The sequence below is a fragment of the Brachycentrus maculatus genome, unplaced genomic scaffold (genome assembly GCF_059751285.1).
Source record: "Brachycentrus maculatus isolate JH-2025_06_01 unplaced genomic scaffold, ASM5975128v1 h1tg000161l, whole genome shotgun sequence".
NCBI classification, from domain to species: domain Eukaryota; kingdom Metazoa; phylum Arthropoda; class Insecta; order Trichoptera; family Brachycentridae; genus Brachycentrus; species Brachycentrus maculatus.
Genome location: NW_028280914.1, coordinates 240,987 through 262,750, shown reverse-complemented (window position 1 = coordinate 262,750; position 21,764 = coordinate 240,987). Strand labels below are relative to the sequence as shown.

At 30.8% G+C, this 21,764-nt stretch overlaps 1 protein-coding gene across 1 annotated transcript in view; it reads left to right on the top strand.

The window, feature by feature from the left end:
- Nucleotides 1-14,791, top strand: part of LOC148308486 (adenylate cyclase type 2-like) — a 34,501-nt gene extending 19,710 nt beyond the window's left edge. Inside the window, exons 6-17 of the mRNA XM_088261629.1 lie at nt 400-561; nt 1,623-1,800; nt 3,672-3,755; nt 3,860-3,973; nt 4,577-4,746; nt 4,921-5,092; nt 6,023-6,088; nt 7,095-7,244; nt 7,337-7,441; nt 8,882-8,999; nt 9,848-9,992; nt 11,438-14,791. Of these exons, the coding sequence (XP_088117755.1) occupies nt 400-561; nt 1,623-1,800; nt 3,672-3,755; nt 3,860-3,973; nt 4,577-4,746; nt 4,921-5,092; nt 6,023-6,088; nt 7,095-7,244; nt 7,337-7,441; nt 8,882-8,999; nt 9,848-9,992; nt 11,438-11,546 (1,573 nt within the window). The 3' untranslated portion in view covers nt 11,547-14,791. The remainder of the gene's footprint in view (nt 1-399; nt 562-1,622; nt 1,801-3,671; nt 3,756-3,859; nt 3,974-4,576; nt 4,747-4,920; nt 5,093-6,022; nt 6,089-7,094; nt 7,245-7,336; nt 7,442-8,881; nt 9,000-9,847; nt 9,993-11,437) is intronic.
- The last annotated feature ends 6,973 nt before the right edge of the window (nt 14,792-21,764 follow it).

Genomic DNA, 21,764 nt, shown 5'->3' with positions numbered 1-21,764 from the left:
GGTGGCATTTGGTCTTCACCGAGTCTAAATTTATGATTGGATGAGAAGGTTCATCCATACTCCTTTACAGGGTGAAAACATTTTTTTATAAAAAGCTTTTCTTAATATATTGCGAACCGCTGAAGACAGGATTTGATAATTATGTCAATATAGTTAAGACCTTAACAAAGAGATTGGTAATACATCATAATTTTCATATAAAAACATTAAATATGTAATTCCTTATTTTCTGACTTTAAAAAAAGGCTGGCGCAGAAGGTAAAAATACCCTTCCCGTCCTTAGCATCAATCGACCAAACGGGTAGAAATACATTTCCTGTTCATAGTGTGTTAATAAGTCACTTTTAGTTTGGTGTCATTTTTTTTCGAAAATCAATATTTGTAATTGTGTCGTTCTAGGTTTAATTCAGATGAATTGAATCCTGTTGTGCTATGGTTCCGTCACAGGGCCCATGAGCGGCAGTACAGAAGCCAACCCGATGGGCAGTTCCGCTGCTATGTGGCTTGTTCAGCCGCACTATTCTTTGCTTTATCTATCATACAGCTGCTCACTGTTCCAAGGTATATTAAAATATGTTCAACTTATGTTGATCGAGATAGTCAAAGTGTGTGTTAAATGAAAACATTTATTTACAAATGTTATTATTATTATAATTTATATTTGAAGCACTAACTTTGTGATTTTCCATTTTATAATTAAAATGTAACTTTGTTTTAAAATCACAATAAATATTTTATTATAACTTAATTACAATGTCTACCGGTTTTGAAGCTAATAGCTTCTTTATCCATACTGATTAATACTATTAATCAGTCTTGATAAAGAAGCAGTTAGCTCGGAATCTGGTAGATATTATAATTAAGTTATAATAAAATATTTATAGTGAGTTTAAAACAATGTTTCATTTTAATTATAAAATGGAAAATCACAAAGTTAGTGCTTCAAATATAAATCATAATAATAATAACATTTGTAAATAAATGTTTTCTTTCAACACACACTTTGACTATTTTGATCAATATAGCTACAAAATTAATTGAACAAATATTATTATGTGTTTCAGAAAAAATATTATTCCATAGTAGGATTTAAAAAAAATATCATTTCGAATCTGTTATTTCAGTTTTTCAATATTTTTCCCTTTTAAGTGAAACATTCAACTAAAATGTTGCTGAATGTAATGACAAATTCGTGGTTGGTTCGATATTGCTTGAAAGCAATAAAATAAAATATTATACCTAAAATAAGTAATTATTGGAATATTTACATACAAAAAAATCTTAATTATCACTCATCTGGCTTCAACAATGCTTATATTTTATAATTCTTTGGATTACAATGAATATTTTTAATTGAAAAAAAATAAACTTCAATATGTAATAAATTTAGGAAATTTGACAATTTTTTTCTAACCCCCTGTGTGTCTACTTGGATAATATTTTTCTTTAAGTGACCTGTCTGATCCTCTAGTTCCTGAAGATTTACATGAAGTAGGTCTCTCTGTTTTGCATTCATCAGGATGATCAGGAATAGTTCCTGAACATTTTCAATTTTAACCCGGTTTCACACATTTTCAGGCAGGACAATTGCCCTCCGTCAATATATTATTATTTATTTTTAGGGGAATTGTATTTTACGCATCCTTTGGCCCAACATTTGTGACACTCTGCTTGTTCCTTTACCTCTGCTGGTTGGACGGAGGTCCGATTGAAGACAGAGGAGAAGAGTTGCAGCCGAGTAACGACACACCTCACATAACTCCACATGACTACTCTGAGCATTGCTCTAAACCAGGACAGGTAAGCTGTTAATTATTACTTAAATTCCTTTACAATACATAAACTAAAAGATTATAAAGACCCAAGAAATTCCAGACGAAAGTGTGGCAGGCGGGGAAGAATAGTTCTGGAGTAACAACCATAAACTTCTTCTTTTTCTTCTTCTTCTTTTTGTAGATTCTAGGGATCTGTTTGTGCCTCCACATGTCGCTCTTGGGATGTTGACTCCCAGCTGTCTTTCCATCTTTTCGTAGGTCTGCCTGGGGGTCTGTGTCCTTTAGGGTTACCTTGAAGGGTGATACGTGGAAGTCTGTCTTCTGACATTCTGTTTATATGTTCATTCCAGTATCGCCTTCGTTGTCGTCTCCACCTCACGATATCTTTCGTCATACACATGCTCCGGATGCCGGTATTTCTTACTCAGTCTTGCAATGTGTTTCCGGTTATGGATCGGAGAATCTTCATCTTAGAGGTTCGAAGTCGAGATTTTGTTCTGGAAGTATCTACTCTTGCCTCAATCTCATAAGTGGCTATTGGTCGAACACATGTTTTGTATATTTTCATTTTACTTTCTATTCTCATGTGTTTGTTCCTGCACACCAAGTGTTTGAGGCATACGGATACAACTGTAGCCTTGTTTATTTGTTTCTGAGTCTCACCATATAGATCACCGTAGCTACTGATGTCTACTCCAAGATACTTGAATTTCATCACCTTTTAACGGTTCTGTTGTTTACAACTAATTTGCATCTAACTGGACTCTTTGATATGGTCATGCTTTTAGTCTTGTCGATGTATATCATCGTGTTGAACTTTTCCGATGTCAAGTGGAGCTTGAGAAGCATTCTTTGGAGGTCGTCTTCGGATTCTGCTATAATGGTGGCATCATCAGCGTAGCAGATATTGCTGATTCTTTTCCCGCCTAGTCGGTAGCCCAGGTTCATATTGGCAACCTCTTCTATCAATTTATCCATAATCAAATTGCAAAGAATACCATACCAATATGTATCAATATGGATCGACAACTAACCCAAAAGTCAGATTCTACTTGCTTTCTAACTTCAGCATTTTTATTGTGTCCAGTATTGAACAAAGGCCTCCCTCTTGGACTTTCGTAGTTGTCTGTTGGACGCGACTCTCTTCCAGTGCAGACCCGCCACTTTTTTATTGTCATCAGACCATCAACCTCTAGGGGCTACCCACGCTTCTGCATCCTGTTCTAGGCCTCCAGTCAAGAACCCTTTTTGTCCTATCTATCCTCAGCCATATTTGACACATGACCTGCCCAGTTTCAGTTTTGTTCTGCGATTTTTTAAGCCACATCTGATAATATTGTCAGATAATATTGCACATATTGCTTGAAGGGAGTGGTTTGAAAAGGCTCAGAACTGTAAGGAGTGGGCATTGAAGGAGACTTTCACCCAGCAGTCAGTGGGTGTGTTTAAAGAGAGTATGTAATAAGTTTTTTATTTACAACATTTTGAGTGTGTCCAAATACAAAATTTGGATTACCTACAATTAAAGGAGTTATTTTTCGACATCTCATCAAAGATGAAGGAGACTATGGAAGTCTGGGCATTTACGGGGCTGCAATAAAAGAGTTTCTGCTCTATAAAAAGCTTCTTTTCATCTCACCAATAGATGTCTCTAGTGAAGTTCTAGTGATTCAAGAATAATGTTCAAAAATTGGTTCATAATATAGAACTTCCAAGAATTTGAGTAGTGTGGTTGTCAATAATGGGTAGAATTGGTAAATGTTACACTTAAACCAGCCTATGATGGTCGTCAGCCCCGTAAATGCCCAGACTTCCATATTCTTCTTCATCTTTGATGAGATGTCAAAAAAGAATATGAGTTTTTTATTTATTTAAAAATTTTAAATCTTGTTATAGGTGGTTTCTGGTAGCAGGTGTTTAAGATTGGCTGTGTTCTTAGTTTCTGTTCTCTTGATATCATCATGTGCTGTTATAAATTTGGTGAGTTCTAAAATAAACATGAACAAAGAAATTATTTCAAATAAGGTTTATGGCTTAATGTTTTTTCAAATGAGTCTCAAAAATATGCTGATTTAAATTTTCAGGTTAATATAGAGTCAGAGCCGATGGAAGTGTTTATAAATGAAAGCTATGTACCAGATATGATGGCCATAAAACCTTTGAGCATGGAAGAAAGAACTTTGATTGAATCTGTACCAGTAAGTAACTATGTGTATAAATAAAAAACAGTTTTAAATGAAAAAAAAATATTGTGGAAATAATAGTACCTACTTCAACATTTTATTATCTCGTGAAGCCATACACATATCACATCATATCATAACACATATCGCTCACTCCTTTCAACAACGTCATATATCAAAAATTGTCAATTTTCAGTTGTACATGTTTTCGGAATGCCCAGAAAATGTACTATATCCCAGCAAAAGCGGTATATTTTTAACTTAATATTTACCTGCTACAGGGCAGAAAGTGTTGTTTTTGCATTTTGAAGAAAAGGTATTGTTTATTTTTTTTTAATTGTACTAAATATTTTTCAAATGGAAAACAAACATTCAGGTTTTACCTAAAAAGATCTGTTGCACAGTAAAAAGTTCAATACGTGGCTTGATATTTATTATTAATACATTTTATTATATTTTTAAACTTTAAAAACGATTTCCTGAAAAATCATATTTTTTGATATATGATGATTTTGAAAGGAGTGAGCGATATAGGAATTGTGCAAAGCAAAACCAGCTTTTAAAATATTTTTCCTTTTGTGTTTCAATCTGTAAAATATTAAATGTTTTTTTTTTCAGAGTTACTTATATAGTTCAGCTCTAACCCTTGCTGCTATATCAGTATTCCTGAGGGTTGGGTTTCTCCTTAAATTATTTCTCATGATTTGCTCTGTGGTATTCCATGTCACCTTATTCAGTACTGTTGAGATCTTTGAGCAATACCAAGAAATTCACGGTGCAGAAGATGAGTAAGTATTTCCATTATTTTAACTGCAGTTTTTATTTATTTTTTATATCAAATAACTCACTATTTTTCTTCCCTTTGCAACGATTTCAATATACTTCTTCCATATTTTTTTCCTGCATTTTCCATTCTTACCTTTAAATTAATTACAATTGCGATATGCTATGTGTAACTCCAGATTCTACACTCTCCCATTTGGAGTGAAAGCTGCCCTGATGCTGGGTGTGGTTGTCATACTCCTTCACATTCTGGACCGTCAAATAGAATTTACGTCCCGTACCGATTTCTTGTGGAAAGCCAAGCTGAAGGTGGAACAGGAGGAAGTGGAGACCATGAGAGGTATCAATAAGGTAAGATTGCATCTTTAATTCACTTTATGGAAAACTAAATAGCACAGGGTTGGCCTGGAGGGTTCACATGAACACCTTAGTAGTTAATAAACTTATAATTTAATAAATGATCAAGTTTGTATTTTTTCATAACAAATGTAGGTATAATGGAGTTTAAAATATTCTTTAGTGAGTAAGCAATTTCTATTGAATATTTCTCAAGAATAAGACATGCAAAATATGAAGCTTAACCTTTTAACCGCGTTAACTTTGTTCCTGAGGGACGCCCGTGCGCGGCGGTATTTCGCTGTTTTTTAAATGATTACTTTTATCATGTATTTAGTTAAGAAACGATTTATTTTCCTAAACAAAAACGTTCAATGGGATTCATTGTGCCTTTTTGGTGCTCTATAATACACTTGTGTCACATTATTCTTGAAATATATCGTAATATAAACAAATAATATCGTAACATAAATAAATCAAAGCACACATCATATGTCACTCTTACCCACTGGCGATGCGTAGTGTCGAGAGTGAGACAGATATAGGGCATGATTATGGCGCGGACTAATAACCGACCTCAAGAAAAATCAGGGATCTGTTCTTTTATTTATCGTTGTGATGTTACAAATTATTATTTCAACAGATGTCATAAGGCCAAGGATTGACGTATTATTTTATCCAAAGTTCCACACCATGAAAAAATCCCTCCAAGTCGAACTGAGGTTCGAAACTTGAAGCAAAGTAAAAACACATACGCTTATGTTAGCCGCGTATGGGGCATGTTTTGTTAAAAGACATACGGTTATGCGAGCCGCGTGGATCCGGTTAATTTATGTTTTAAAACCATGTTTTCATTTTAAGTCATTGTACATGAATTATTGATTTCTGTTGTTATTATTTAATATATTTGCTAATTTAAATTCTTGATTCTTTTCTTCATTATAGATTCTCTTGGAAAACATCTTACCTGCTCATGTTGCTGAACATTTCCTAATATCCAAAGCGAGTCAGGTAAAAATATATTTTATTTTGTAGAAAAATTCCAGATCAAAATTTTGAAGGTCTCCTTATACCATGCATGTATCCAATAAGCAATATGGATGTTAAATAATGTTCAAAATGATGAACGTTATAAAGGTGCTAAAGTGATGATTAATAGTAAACCCTTAAATGCTAAGACTCCCATCTTTTTTCATATGAAAACAATAGGCATCTCAAGATTCTAGTGTAATGCAGGAAAAATTAAATGCAATCCTTAGTAATTATTTGTGTGTTTTTTTTCTTTGTGGTCCACACAAGCTACTTTAAATTTTTGACAGTTGATCGCACTTCGTTTCTATTTTTTTCTTGAATCTCTGCAGTTTTGAAGATTAGTATTTTCTTCATCCTTATCTCAATTGTGCCGTAAGAAACTACGTATTTCAGATCAACACGGTGTTATATTGATAGTTTATTAAATGGAAAAACGTTTCAGCACTAAATTGCAATTTCAATTATATTTATTTAAAAATTAATATACACATTACAAACAATATATTTAAGGCGTATACATCAAAAAGTAAGGAAGACTCAAAGATGTAGAAGAATCCCGCTTCGGAAAACTCCTTCAGACACATGAAACAGATCAATATCCAATGTGATATTGTTCAACATAGCGGTAGCTCTTCCTACAGGCATAAACATCCGCAGGTTGGATTTTAATGCTTCAGCTCTAGCAAAATGCGTGAATGGTATCTCTACAACCATGTATATATATGTAACTTTTAACAATCAATGCAATATGGATGTTTAGTATTGGGCAGAGTGGTGAATGTTACACAGGTATATAAAGGGAAAGTAAACGCCGAAATGCTCAGACTTCTATCTTCCCTTGATTAAAAAATAATAGATGCTGTATCTCGGTTTAGGCACCTATGGTATGCATCTTAATATATTATCCGTAGGGTAAAAATCCAGTGTCTGATGAACAAAATGAAAATAGAGAAAATCATACTGACGCAAGCAATTTGTATTTCAGCAAGAACTGTACCATGAGAGATATTCATGCATAGCAGTTATGTTTGCCTCCATACCTAACTACAAAGAATTTTACGATGAAAATGACGTCAATAAGCAGGGGCTCGAATGTCTGAGATTGCTAAATGAAATAATTTGCGACTTTGACAAGGTAAATTTGCGTCAATATGTCTTGATATTATTTTTATATCAAGTGCTGCTTCGCTAGAGACGACATCATCATTCGCTTTGTTTTGTTTGTAGTTATTGCTGAAGCCAAAGTTTAGTTGTATAGAGAAAATCAAAACTATTGGCAGTACATACATGCTTGCTTCAGGACTGCGACCGGGGAAGGAGGATCAAGCAGGAGTAAGTTATGATGTAGAAAAATATCCATTATGATAATAGTTGAAAATCATTCAGAAAAATGATATGAATACACGTCTTGAACATAGCAATATTTTTAGATTTGTTGGGTAATATATCCAAAATAAAACACGGCTTTTGTTGGATTGAATTCTACATTTATTTATCTATACATATTTTAATACGTGACGCGTTTCGTCTTCTTAGGACATTATCAAACACTGACTAAAAACATTTACAAAATGTCCTTAAAATACTCCTAGACCTAATAATAGCAATTATTGTTAGTATATAAGGACATTTTGTAAATATTTTTAGTCGGTGTTTGATAATGTCCTAAGAAGACAAAATGCGTTACTTATTAAAATATGCATAAATAAATGTAGAATTCAATCCAACACAAATCGTGTTTTATTTTGGATATATTACCCGACAATTCAATATGGAATTCTACCAACTGTATGCAGTTACAATAAATCTTTTAGATTTATTTGAACCTCTTAGTTTTAAGTAACCACAAACTAATCACAAGTAACCACAAACCCAATTTCAATCTTTACAATGTTTTTTGGCGTCTCTTGCGCTCTACTTCTTCAATTTCAATTGTTTTAAAGTTGAATTTATGTAATGAGTCAGTGAGATTTTAATCATAAGTTAATTAAGGATTCAAACAGTGTTCTCTACAAACGTACAGTACCAAAAGTAAGCAAATGGAACACGTATAAGCGTCTCCCGCTCTCTACAAACAGTATGTAAAAGGCACTTATAAGTGTTTCCCACAAACAATGTGTTAAGGCTTCCAATCCGATGAAAACCAAAACTGATTAACCGTTTTTATTGATACGAAAAAAACTGGCTTTTTGACTTAGTTAACTGTTATTTTTATTATCATTTCAAAAAGAAATAGATTTCTTTGTCACATATTATAAATACATATGTAGCAAACAAAATTTATTGATGAATTTCCAAGAAAAATGACAGCAATAAAACTTTATTTCTCAAAAAAAACCTCTGTAAAATGAGTGAAATATGACATTTAAATTATTTAATGTAAAAACATTGCTGTTATTTTATTTACTTTAATACCAGCCTAATTTATATTTTACTATACTCATTCTAAACTTATAATATTACATATACTTACAAACAACGACAAAAAACATAATTAACGCATGCAGATATTTTTTCTCTAAGGAAGTTAGATAATTCAAGTCTATATTTATGTCTACGCACATAATTATATCTGCACACGTAACATATTTTGTTAGCAAAAATAAAACAATTTATTTCTTTTCCACGCATGTCTTGAAGGGTTCAGCCAAGGTGACAATTTTATTGAAAGTATTTTTTCAATTTAAAATTTTATTTTACGAAATATTAATACTGTAAATATGTATGTATGTATGATATGAATTGCATTGTTTTGTGGGTGTTTTATTTCAGGATGCAAACAGAAACCAGGAGCATAACATTGTGGTGCTGGTAGAATTTGCCATCGCGCTCATGACAATTCTGGATCAGATCAACAGGGAGTCTTTCCAAAGGTTTAAGCTGAGGATAGGTAATTAATATATAAAAATAATCATTATAATAAATTTATTTTATAACTTATTGTTGGCGGGCGGTTTTTACATCAACCTTGATCATAATTAGTACATATACTAATTACGGTCGTATACAAATCACAAGTAACCGCAAACCCAACTCTAATCTGTACAATGTATTTTTGGCATCTTGCGCTGTACCAAAAGTAGACAAATAAGATGCTTATAAGTGTCTCTCGCTCTCTACCAATAGTATGTTAAAGATGCTTTTATATGTATACTCTAATCAATCATGTTTTATTTAGTTTCTTGTTTTGTCAGCCATTTGCAAAATTCCCTATCGTAAAGCAACATTTTTTTCAGCACAGGAACCTCATGTCGATACATATTTGCAATGATATTAAATTGCATTTCCTTTACTTTCCACTGTACGAGTTGACCAATCATATGTGTCTTTGCTACAGAGAATGGATGGGATTTAGGGAGACATTTTTTTCTTAAATTCGTAATGACGTTACTCCATTTCAATATTTTCCCGTTACTTGAAATAAATAAGAGATTTAATGAGTCAGCCACAATAGGTTATTTACTTATATTTATGAATACACAACAATCAGTTATAGTGGGCCAGTTTTAAAATTCCACATTTGTACATTTATTTGCGCATACACTTAAAAGAAAGACTGCAGGAGGGATGGGAGAGAGGAAAGGAAAACATTTCCCTTTTTTCCATATAGATTCCAATAACATTACTACCAGTTGTTCTGTAGTAACGTTACAGGAATGTGTTCAAATAAAAATCCATCATAATACCAAAATAGTTTATCAAAAGCAAACATTGTATTTTCCACTTAATAAATTTTAGGACTCAACCATGGTCCTGTTATTGCCGGAGTTGTTGGAGCACAGAAGCCCCAGTACGACATCTGGGGGAATACCGTGAATGTGGCATCCCGGATGGACTCTTGCGGGGCCATGGGGAGAATCCAGGTTACGGAAGACACGGCAAGGTAATGTGAAACATAACCAGATCTAAGTCGGGGTCTTTATACCCTCTCAGGGCAGTAGGTTGAGGTCACCGAATAAACAAGGTCGTTTAGATTAGATTAAGATTTTTGATAACTATCTTAAGTGTTCTTATAATGTATAGTTGTATATTCACAGGAGATATTCCTAGAAAGTTTTAAAAATAGCAAAAACTACCAATATTTATTTATTTATTGGAAAAACAACAGAATATTTAACAAAAATAACATAATATAATAAAATTAAAAAAATAACACTCCAATTAGAGGTTTTCACTTAAGTAGTCTAAAAATAAAATTAAACTGTCATGTACATAAAAGTATAACTATATAATAAACTAACATTACATGTGTTTATCAAATAATAGAAATTTTCTTTATCAACTAGTCAAATAGACATCAACAAATATATAGTAATATATCCTTGAAACTAATTGTTCCTCATATCTTTCTTTCCTTGGTTTCCTCTATCGTTTTACTTGATCCTACTCCCTTGTTTTTCTTATTTTTATTGATTTAACATTTATATAAATGTACAAAATATTAATTATTTAATCATTTATTTCGCAAGTCATTACATGAAATGTATTTTTTCCTGACTTTATTATATATGTCAGGGCGTTTGTCAGGGAAATTTTACTGTCCGGCACTTCAGTTAGCGTTTTAAAACGATGATTGGCTTGGATTGGCTTGTGCTTTTGTCCATCTTTCTTCGGATCGGTGTTCTTGATCGGTGCGTGAACACGTTGCGCGTGAATTCAATTAGGCTAAACTGTCGTAGTCGCTTTCATTTTTGAAAACCAGACTGCCGGACGGTAAAATTTCGGGTAGTGGATAAGTGCCCTCACTGTTAAAAATAGGTAATTTTACAATATATCCCGCCAAATAATATTTTAATTCTAGTATGTGAAAAATATGTAAAAATTCAAGCACATTTATCCTTACCTCTGTGAATCTTCTCCTTCCTGGCTCCATCTCAACTTATCATCTTTGTAGACTGTTGGCGTCAGCTCTTCTTGTCCTCAGGTTGTAGGTTCTTCTATCATAGACAACGTCACCTAGGTCATGCCTTCTAATCGTGTTATCTTTCTGTAGCAACCATGAATTTTTTAGTCTTCCATGGCGCTTGCCTGGTTCACAATATGTTCAAGTTCTGTGCGTCCTATGTGCCCATACCATCTCAATGGCCTTTCCTCTACCTTACTATTGATATCTGTTACAGCTATAACAGAATAACAGAATAAATATCAATTAATAAATTGTTTTACTGAAAAATATCTAGGGTGATTATAATTGGCCTGAATAGTATTTTGAACAATTCTTTTTCATATTTTAAAGTTAAATTTTTTTGTTGAAAATAAGTATAGTTTACAAATATATTTATACCAAAGATTTTTTTTTGATAATGGTTTAATGCTTTCTTTTTTCAGAATCCTAATGAATGCCGGGTACGCCTGTGAATGTCGTGGTCCTACTTTCGTAAAGGGAAAAGGAAAACTCACTACATACTTTGTGAAAACTCAATTTGATGACAAATAAATCATTTTTGCTTTATTCTTAATATTGTTAAAATTTTTACTGTAGATCTTCAATTGTTTTAAAGTTGAATTTATGTAATGAATGAGATTTTAATCATAAGTTAATTAAGGATTCAAACAGTGTTCTCTAAAAACGTACAGTTTAGAAAATATTTCTGTCCTTTAGAATTTTTCATGTTTCCTTTCTACAAATTAGGAGTTATGAATATCTAAATGTTATATGTCAACTATTTTACTAAAGTTAGGCCGCTGGGGCCGCATATATATACTTGTATCTACATTTTATGGCATATGTGTACTGGATATTAATATATTTAGCTATTTGAATGTAAATATTATACAAAATACTATATCGAATAGTTGGCCCTAATTGTGTATTAATTTTCTATGAAACATGTTACATTAAGTTAATTGGCCAACTATAGTGCAATTTAGTTATTAATAACACTAAAACAGGCAAGTGATCCTTTTGACCACTTGTTTTTAGAAATGTTTTGAGTCAAAATAAAGTATTGAATGTGGTGTAAATCAATTTTTTTTTTAAAATTCTATTATTATTTTTTAAAATAAAAGTTTTCATTAATTTCATATTTGATAAATGATAAAACGGGGTAGGTTTATTTATAAAAAAAGGCTATTTAAGTATGTAGAATGCTTGAATATTTTTGACTTATACTTATTACATCAAAATATTTTTAATAGTAATTAAAAATGAACGTCGTATGGATATATTTAGAAAGTATATAAAATCTCAAGTTCTCGTTTGTAGTTTTTTCGAAAAATATGTTATAGTACATGTCAGTAATTTAAGGATGTATTATTTTATATTAATGCTAAATTTGAATATTTATGCGAAAATTGCATATAAATACATATAATACTTTAAATGTATTTTTGAGGTTATATTTAAAATAATATTTATTGATATTACTTAAGGAATAAAGATATTTTATGTCTTAGTCTATTTCTTTATTTTTTTCAGCGCATTTTATTAGTTGTATTAAGGTACCTTATTTATTCTCTATGAAACCTATTTTACAATTATTTACACCGTAAGCATAAAATATATTGACAACCTTTTCAAAGATATATTTATGGTTTATGTTGGCCTAAACGATAGGATATATGTATTCATTATATAATAGGATAAATATAACTACTTCATATCTCATAATAATAGTAAGCTTGAAAATTATACTATGTAATAAGAAAGATTTAAAATAATTATTGAATAAGAAGGTAAAATAAATATGTATAGGGTATAAAATAAATATGCTCTTGTCGAAACCGGTTGGATAAAGTGTACCAATAAAAAGTGGTTGAAACAAAGTTGTTTTATTTTACAAAATGTATAGAGTACACTAAAAATCGCATACGTCTGTGGCCACTTAAAGTTGCAACAGTGTGCATACATTGGACATTTGTGGAAGAACAGGCCATGTTTAATGACCATACTGAAAATCTGAATACTTTGCTCCATGAATTAATATGTACATTGACTGCCACCGCAATTTTCAGAATTCCGGTCTAAAAGGCAAATTTCATTTAATCATATATTATTAAAAACTCTAATTATAGTACATAGTTATATTTTCTGTTTATTTATTAATAATTTTCTGTTCATGGAAAGGTGGAGACTGACCGGAGTTTTTTATCGTAACATCGCTCGCGGCGAGCATCTGAAACTATGGATGGAGCGCTCGGCTCGGTGTACTGACTGCCTGAATGCTCGCATCGTAACGTGTTACGTTACGACGAAATGCTCCGGTCAGTCTCCACCTCAAGCCAGCATTGATTTTTTGTTCTCTTCCCAGAAGCCATGTATCCATATTAGTACTGATTTACTACGAATTTTATGGTAGCTGCTCGAATATGGCAAGTAAACACTGTACGAAATAACTCATAGTCGATCTCCTCGCAAAGAAAGCAATCTACGAGTTTGTATCTCGTAGTTGGCAGTCAACATGTTAAGGTTTGAATTTCAATTGTCAGTAGTTCATAAATGTGGCTTTTTGTGGTCTGGTGACAAGGTTAAATTTTAAAAGATTTTAACTTGATTTTATAAATATGTATTTACAAAAAAGTGTTTTCATTGGAGAACAATACCATCAGGTTGCTCCTGAACGCTTCATCTATGTAGATAAGTGGAGTAAAATTTATTTTTCTTATTGACTTCTATTTTTAATGATTTTTACATATTGAAACTAAGCTAATGTTACCAATAAAAAATAAAATGTGTAAGTGATTTTTACCCAACTGGATTACAGTTAAGTAAACTGTCACTTGACTGATCTTCATTTATATTTGGTATCATAAATATTTTAATAATATTATTTTTAATAAAATGGGGCCTAATTTATATGTAAAATCTTATGACATTGAATTGCCAGTATGAAATGTTTTGAAGGATGCCATAGCAAGAAAAAAATTCAAAGGGGACGTAGTTTTCAAATTAAAAACACAGATTGTTTTTATTTTTTTATATTTCACACACAGTAGTTTTTTGGTTTATTCTCTCTGCCTGCCTGAATGGCAAGCGTTTGATGATGATATGTTAGTACATAGTTATCTTTCACATAAAAATTGATGTTGCATACTTTTCTGCAAGACCACTTTTATTTCATCACGGCATCAATTGTAAATGTTTACCATAAAATTGTATTTTCAGCAATAAGTACATTCTTTGTGGGCTGATAAATAGTTATTTTGGTTTTTGCCTCGAACTCTTCCGTGGTTGGTTTTAAAAATGATACAATGCTTTAAGTATAACCTTTCTTTTATAAGTTATTTTTAGTACTCTGGGCCTCTGACGATTTTATTAAATAATATTTGCAGCATTTTAAAAGGAGAATTACTAATTGTAAATAAAAGATAATATTTTCAATGTAGAATTAAAATGCTTGCTGTGATTCAATTACACCAAATTTTTTTGGGAAAATTGTCGTATTCTTCGGATGGATTTATTAAAACCATCGTTACTTAATTATCTGAACAATTATCAATGTTTTTTCGATATTATCATAATTATTTTACTGTAAATTAATATACTAAATACATGTATGTTAAAAATAATTAATATGTAATTATCTTAATAATTAGGTATAAACATGTGTGTCAAAGACTAAGTGATTGAGTTGATAATAATTGAAATCAAAGGGTTTGTTTTGTGTTGTGATATTCAGAGTTAGGTATGCTTAATCTTTTATGTTTAATAATATAATATCTGTAATTGCAAATTTAATTAAATCATCCAATATCAATAATCTTGTGTTTTTTAATCCCAAGGTCGTTTTTTACCCTCATATTATAAATTTTTTATTAACGTATATTGTATATATTTTAATTATTACAATTTCAAACATATTTAAAATAATTTTTTTGCAGAGACCCACCAAGCCACGTTGTGTGTCTTGTCGGTGGTGGAGTTCTTTTTTGAATACTTTTTTTATTTTTTAAGATTTTAACCTAATATACACACAAAAAAGAGAGAAATATAAAGAATATAAACATTTTACAATTTTCATAAAATTAACTGTTGATTATTCACCCATTCCTTTATTTTGCCTTTATTCCATATTTTATTTTGACCTCTAACATCCGTCGGCAACAAATTAAAAATGTTCGGAACGATATATTGCAGTGTTTGACTCCCATATTTATTGTTGATTCTTGGGATTATCAAACCTTCGTTGTGTGTAAATTGTGTATCATGGTTGTGTACTAAAATATTTCGATATTTTTGTCTAGTTTGTTATTCAACGATGATACTCATCCACAATATTCTACGTACTGGCAGTAGTTTTAAATGTTTATATATCAAGAATGGATTGTCCATTTGATTGTACATATATATGACTGGGTACAATTTTTTAGATTATGGAATATTGCAGATTTTGAACCATTTTTAAATTTGTTTTCGTCGAATGTCCCCAAGACTTAAAATATGGATTCTACTAAAGAACAGTAAATAATCTTTAAGGTCTGTTTAGGCAGGATAAAGTATAACTTATAAAAAGTACTCCCTAGAGCCCACAGACAATCACAGAGTTTTATAATATCGCTCACTCCTTTCAAGAACGTCATAAATCAAAAATTGTCAATTTTTAGTTATACGTGTTTTCTGAATGTCCAGAAAATGTACTATATCCCAGCAAAAGTGGCATATTTTTAACTTAATATTTACCCGCTATAGGGCAGAAAGTGTTGTTTTTGTATTTTGAAGAAAATGTACTGTTTAATTTTTTTTTTAAATATACTAAATATTTTTCAAATGGAGAAATAACCTTCAAGTTTTACCTTAAAAGATCTGTTGCACAGTAAAAAATTTAAACTTTATTATATTTTAAAAGTTTAAAAACGTTCTCCTGAAAAATCAAGTTTTTTTATTTATGACATTCTTGAAAGGAGTGAGCGATATGTGAATCCCATTTGAATTATCTATTCTTGAAAAACACATTTATTTCACTCAATTGTGGGTGTTACAAAAAACTTTCTGCTTCTTTTTCCATGTTCGCTCCCTAGGTGGAGCATATGGCCAACACGAGACGTCTCCAAGTCACTGTGTCACGCACCATCCTTGGCTTCCTCCCAGGTTAGTCCGGCATCTCGAAGTTGTACCGCTAAGTATAGTCGGTGAATGGTCATCCGCGGTCTTCCAGGGCGCCGGAATCCTTGGAATTGGTGGAAGAGACATGAAGCGTTAATGCTCTCATGTGGCATTCTAAGTACATGTCCCAATCATGACCATCTTCTCTTCAGGACTTCCAGTATGAGGGGCTATTGGGTTGTTTACCAAAAACACAAAAAAAAACTATTTAAGTACATACATACATATACTTATATGGTATTATTTATGTACATATTTATTATTTAGAGACAGTTTTATACACTTATAATTTAAATATAAATTGCTGCTTTGTCTAGCTTATTTATTCTAAGAAAGAGTCGATTTCTATAACACTTTACAAACTTATCATTAAAAATAATTATTTTTCGTCTTTGAGGAAATACAAAAAATGTTTTAGCTGTTATCTTAGGCAGTTATTGATTTCTGGAATCAATCTTCCATTAGTATGGTAGAACTCTTCGCTAATGCGTTGAGCTTCTTAGTAAGCTTCAAAGATGTCAGTAAGTGGATGAAAATAACCGAAGGGAGTATGCAATGATCGATATTATTACTAAGTTCATAAATTGATCACTAAAATATTGAATCATAAATCAACTTATTTTCAAAATACTGAATATAGGTATACATAATTCACATTGTACTAAAAATCTATATTCTATTTTATTCGACACAGAGTTCGTCGAATATCTGGAGTAATAAATTTTCAGGTAAATTGAAGTTAAAAATTAAATAAAAATAACTAAACAACATGAAAATTAAAAACAAAATAATACAATTTAAACACGATATATAATAGTACGTATTTTGGAATTCCAGAAAAAAGCGTATATCAAAAATACGTACAGAAAAATTGCGTAAGAAAAAAACGTAGGTACATCAAATTTCTCATTACCTATGTAAAGCACAAATAATATTAAAATCTTTAACATACTTAAACCTAATAATTGAAAAGTTTTATTAATAATTGAAAATTTTTAATCAATTGTCCGTTAGATTAGATGTGTTTTTGATCAAATGTAATTTGAATGTGCGTTTTTTTCTGTACCTACTTATTCTTCCGTGTGCGCAATTTCCTCGCACGTATTTTTCCGGCGGGCATTTATGACATTACGCTTTTTCTCGCGAGCGTTTTGTACGAAAGCATGGGCACGGGCACTTTCACATTAAAATATGTAGAATATAATATAATGTGGATCGGATTCGTATTGTGATCGAGAAACCTTTTCGAGAGGCGATGATTACTGTTATCGGTGCTCTATTATTTTTCCTTAGATGTGAACTTGGGCCGAACATAGCTTTAAACTGGGCCTTGAAATTATTCGCCAGGTATAGTAAACTTTTGAGTTATATTAAAACAATAAAAAAAACCTTCAAAACACTTGCTCAAACACTTATCTGGTAAAATACAAATATAACAAATTTACGTTGAGGAACAAATTATGTAAGTACCTAGTACCTACCTATACAGAATTGTATTGTAAATGATTTAAACATAAAGCCCCCCTTCGTAATGTAGTGGTTAGTGCCTTTGAATACCGTACCCAAGGTACTGCATTTGATTCTCAGGCGGTCAGAATTAAAATCTTCATAAAATTAATAAAACTTTATTTTTGGTACTATTATCATACAACAAACAAAATTGATAATAGTAAACCAATTTGGTTTATTATTTATTTTATAAAGTATGCAAAATGTGCCACAAAGTACAATATCAGTAAAAAAACATTAAAAAAAACATATTTATTATATCTAACGATTAAACACATAACATGTTTAAACAAAGGTTTACCTTGACTTGTATCTGAAGCACTGAACTGAACACAATACCTTTTTGTAATTTAATGGTAAAACTTAGATGTACAAAACAATCCCCTTTGCATCATTTTATACCATAAAACATAAAAAAAAATATTTTTTACTCGTATGATATAGTTAATATATTTTAGTTTAAAACATAAAAAAAATGTATTTTTTACTCGTATGATATAGTTAATATATTTTAGTTTATATAAAAGGTTACCATATTTTATTTCACTTGGTAAATGCCACTATTTTCTTTATAAATATCACTATTCTATTGGTAAAAACCACTAAATAGTGATATTTGATAAGTAAAATGCAAATTAAAAATGGATAGATATTACCACAATGTGACTGCCGAAACAATTAATGAAAAGGATATGAATTCGAGTATTTATTAAATTTGAAAAACCTTAACAATTGTTTTATATTCAAATGTTGAAAATGTTTAAGGAAAATTTACGATTAATTTATCAATATGATTACCATTTATATAAAAAAATTAAAACTTAAAATAATAAAATGTTTATTATAATTTCTATGACGTCAAATTACTGTGATTTATTTTCGTAATAGATGCGTGGTATGGATTAATGGTTCCAGAGATGTTGTAGAAATCGCAGCATCATTTCTGGGGCATAATTGAACATCCCTGGCTTAGAGCTCACGCCTACTCGTGGGATATTTCACACGTCGGATCCAATAATTGGAGCGATTAGTTGGTCTCATCACGAGAAAGATATATTGATTATTGCTTTACACTTGAACACGGTGATTCATGGACCGAGTGTGCATGGACACTTAGCTTAGAAGAATAATATTGTATCTACGGGTACCGGCTAGTTAGTCTTGATACAAAATGCCGTATCTAACCGGAACCAAAAATAATTAAAAACAATATTAATATATGGCATAGTAAAACAAAAGGGAAGAAATATTTGTATTTTTTTTGTAAATAAACTAAAATACAAATGAACTCTATTGAGAAACCTTACAGATCCTGTAATTTGTTTAAAAGTTTTTTAAATCATATTTTTTAAATCATATTTTCATATGGTGTACGGAGTGCGTGGATGTTTTTGGTATCGTAAGGGAAGGGTAATTAACTATGAGTATTTCAATGTTTTAGAATTTGTTACATAAAACCTGATGACGACGAGGTTCTTGTCGAAACCGGTTGGATAAAGTGTGCCAATAAAAAGTGGTTAAAACAAAGTTGTTTTATTTTATAAAGTTTATAAAATGTGCCACAAAGTATCTGCGAAAAACATTCAAGAAACCTGTAATATGTATTCAAAACATTCAATAAAATGAACACCATTATATATATACAAATATACAACGTGCAAACTTTGCTTTAACCTTATAAAGTATAGTATACATTAAGATTAATCAAATATAGTATACATATGAAGCGCCCTTGAAGTAGCATTTTACGAAAATGGCGCTATATAAGTTACCTAAATTTATTGTTTTTATTCATTTAAAAATACCCAAATGCTAAAATTAGATTAACTTATGACAAAATCAACATTTACTCATAAAACATCACAGGTACATTACTGAATAAATTTTCCTTATTTTTCATGAAGTAGCGATGATTTCCTTTATTTCATTAATTGATTCGACATTAACTTTGTGGTAATATTTGTCCACTTTTACTTAGCTATACAGTCATTGAAAATATATACAGTCGAAACACGTGTCACGACAGATTTTAATAAATAGTCAATAAATTTTTATTAAATTGTTACCTTCCACTGGTAATTTATGTGTATACATAATTCGTTAAGTTTTTGAAATATAACGTTTTTGTTGATCCTTAAATTCAGTTTTTTTTAGAGCGTACTGCGTTTTTCTCTGAAACGGATCATTATAATAAATGGATACCTACATACCAATTCGTTGCTCCAATATCTTTGTCTATTTGGGAAGCTATGCCGCCTAATCTTTATTCTGTGATAAATGTCGTTCAGAGGTTTGTTTTATGTTTTATCGGGTCCATTGATCGTGTAAACTCCAATCTCGGTCCCTTGATTATAATGTTAAATTGGAGAGGAGTTTCACAGAGGTTCTTACCGTTAGACAAATGTTAGTATACTAGGAACTTACTACATATTTATCATTATCGAGTCAGAAATGTACCCGCTTAAAACATTTTTATAAAAGTAATTGAAAGATGCGTATACAATTTCACATTTGTATTTTTATCAAATTCAAGTAGGTATAAGGAAAATAAAATAACATTTTAAGATGCTAGGAATCTGTACGCAATTCATATATTTTTTTGTGATAAAAAGTTCAGTTTTCATGGCGATAATTTTTCGAGAAGAAAGTTCGTAATTTCTAACCAGCTCGTATATGTTATGAATGGACTACATGAGATTTTTTGCATTAACTTATCTAAGAATAAAAGTTATAATAAATATATTTACTCAAAGCATCCGCCTTTGTAATGTAGCGGTCTGGGCATTTGGCTACCGTGCTGGAGGTCTCGAATTCGATTTCCGAGTGAGTCAAAACAATGAAGCGATTTATTATCTTTATTTAATGTATTTAACGATCAGTATGACACAGATTATATACATATATATATATATATATATATATATATATATATATATATATATATATATATATATATATATATATATATATATATATATATATATATATATATATATATATATATACAGTGCCCTATGCACCATTGGGCGCAGATAAGGGTTAGAAGAAAATAAACGTATGTATTTTTTTATATTGATTTTGCGTAGTTATATAAACGTCATGAAATATTATTATTTTGTAAATATGTTTACTAAAACACAAATATACTCTACTGACGATCCTTACAGATTCTGTTACATGTATTTACTATTTATTCAAAAGATTCAATTGAATGAACAAACTTTAACTAAAATATACATTTTAACGTCGCTTTTTTTAATAAACAGTACATATATTTTTTAATATATAAAAATCTATTAAAATTTTAAGAATTCGTTTGTTAAATAGGTGTACAGAATATATATATTTACGGTAAACAGAGTAAAAACCATCAGATATGCCATTATTTATGCCATCCATATTTATTGCTGTACTACATAACAGAAATCAAATAAATGAAAGAGGTATCAAACATAAACACACTATTTCGACGACTTGGATCCCATAATGCATTCACAACACTATGGTTTGCAAACACTGCTCTCTAATGCATTGCTTATAAAATTATAAAAATATCCCGATTCACACGAGTTAGGTGATGTATGGCTATGATCTAGAACCTTCTCCATGTTTTGTAATCTCCGATGTAAGCACGTTTGCCGAAAATAATTCCAAACTGTCTCGTTAAATCCGCAATAACTTGTCCGAATTGCTTTTAAAATGGTCGTAAACCATTTAAAATGATCGATTTTGACGTATTAGCTCTCACGAAGAACACATCACGAGTCCAAATTAAGAGCTATATTTCATATATTAGATTTTATGTAAAATTATCAAGATGGGTACTGAACGGGTACTTAACGTGAAATCAGATCAGAGAAAATAATTCCTAAATAATTTGGAAAGATAAAACGCATGCCTACGGTCATCAAGTTCAGTAGTGAAGAATGATTACAGTACCTACTTATTATTATTTAAAGATATTGAATTTTTTGTCAATGAAAACACTTAAAAGTAAAAAAAAATCTTCAATGAAAAGTGTTCAGATGATAGTCAAGAAAACGTATCCGTTTGATTATTTGATGACTATAACCTTATAAGAAGTTACATATTTATCGATTTGGT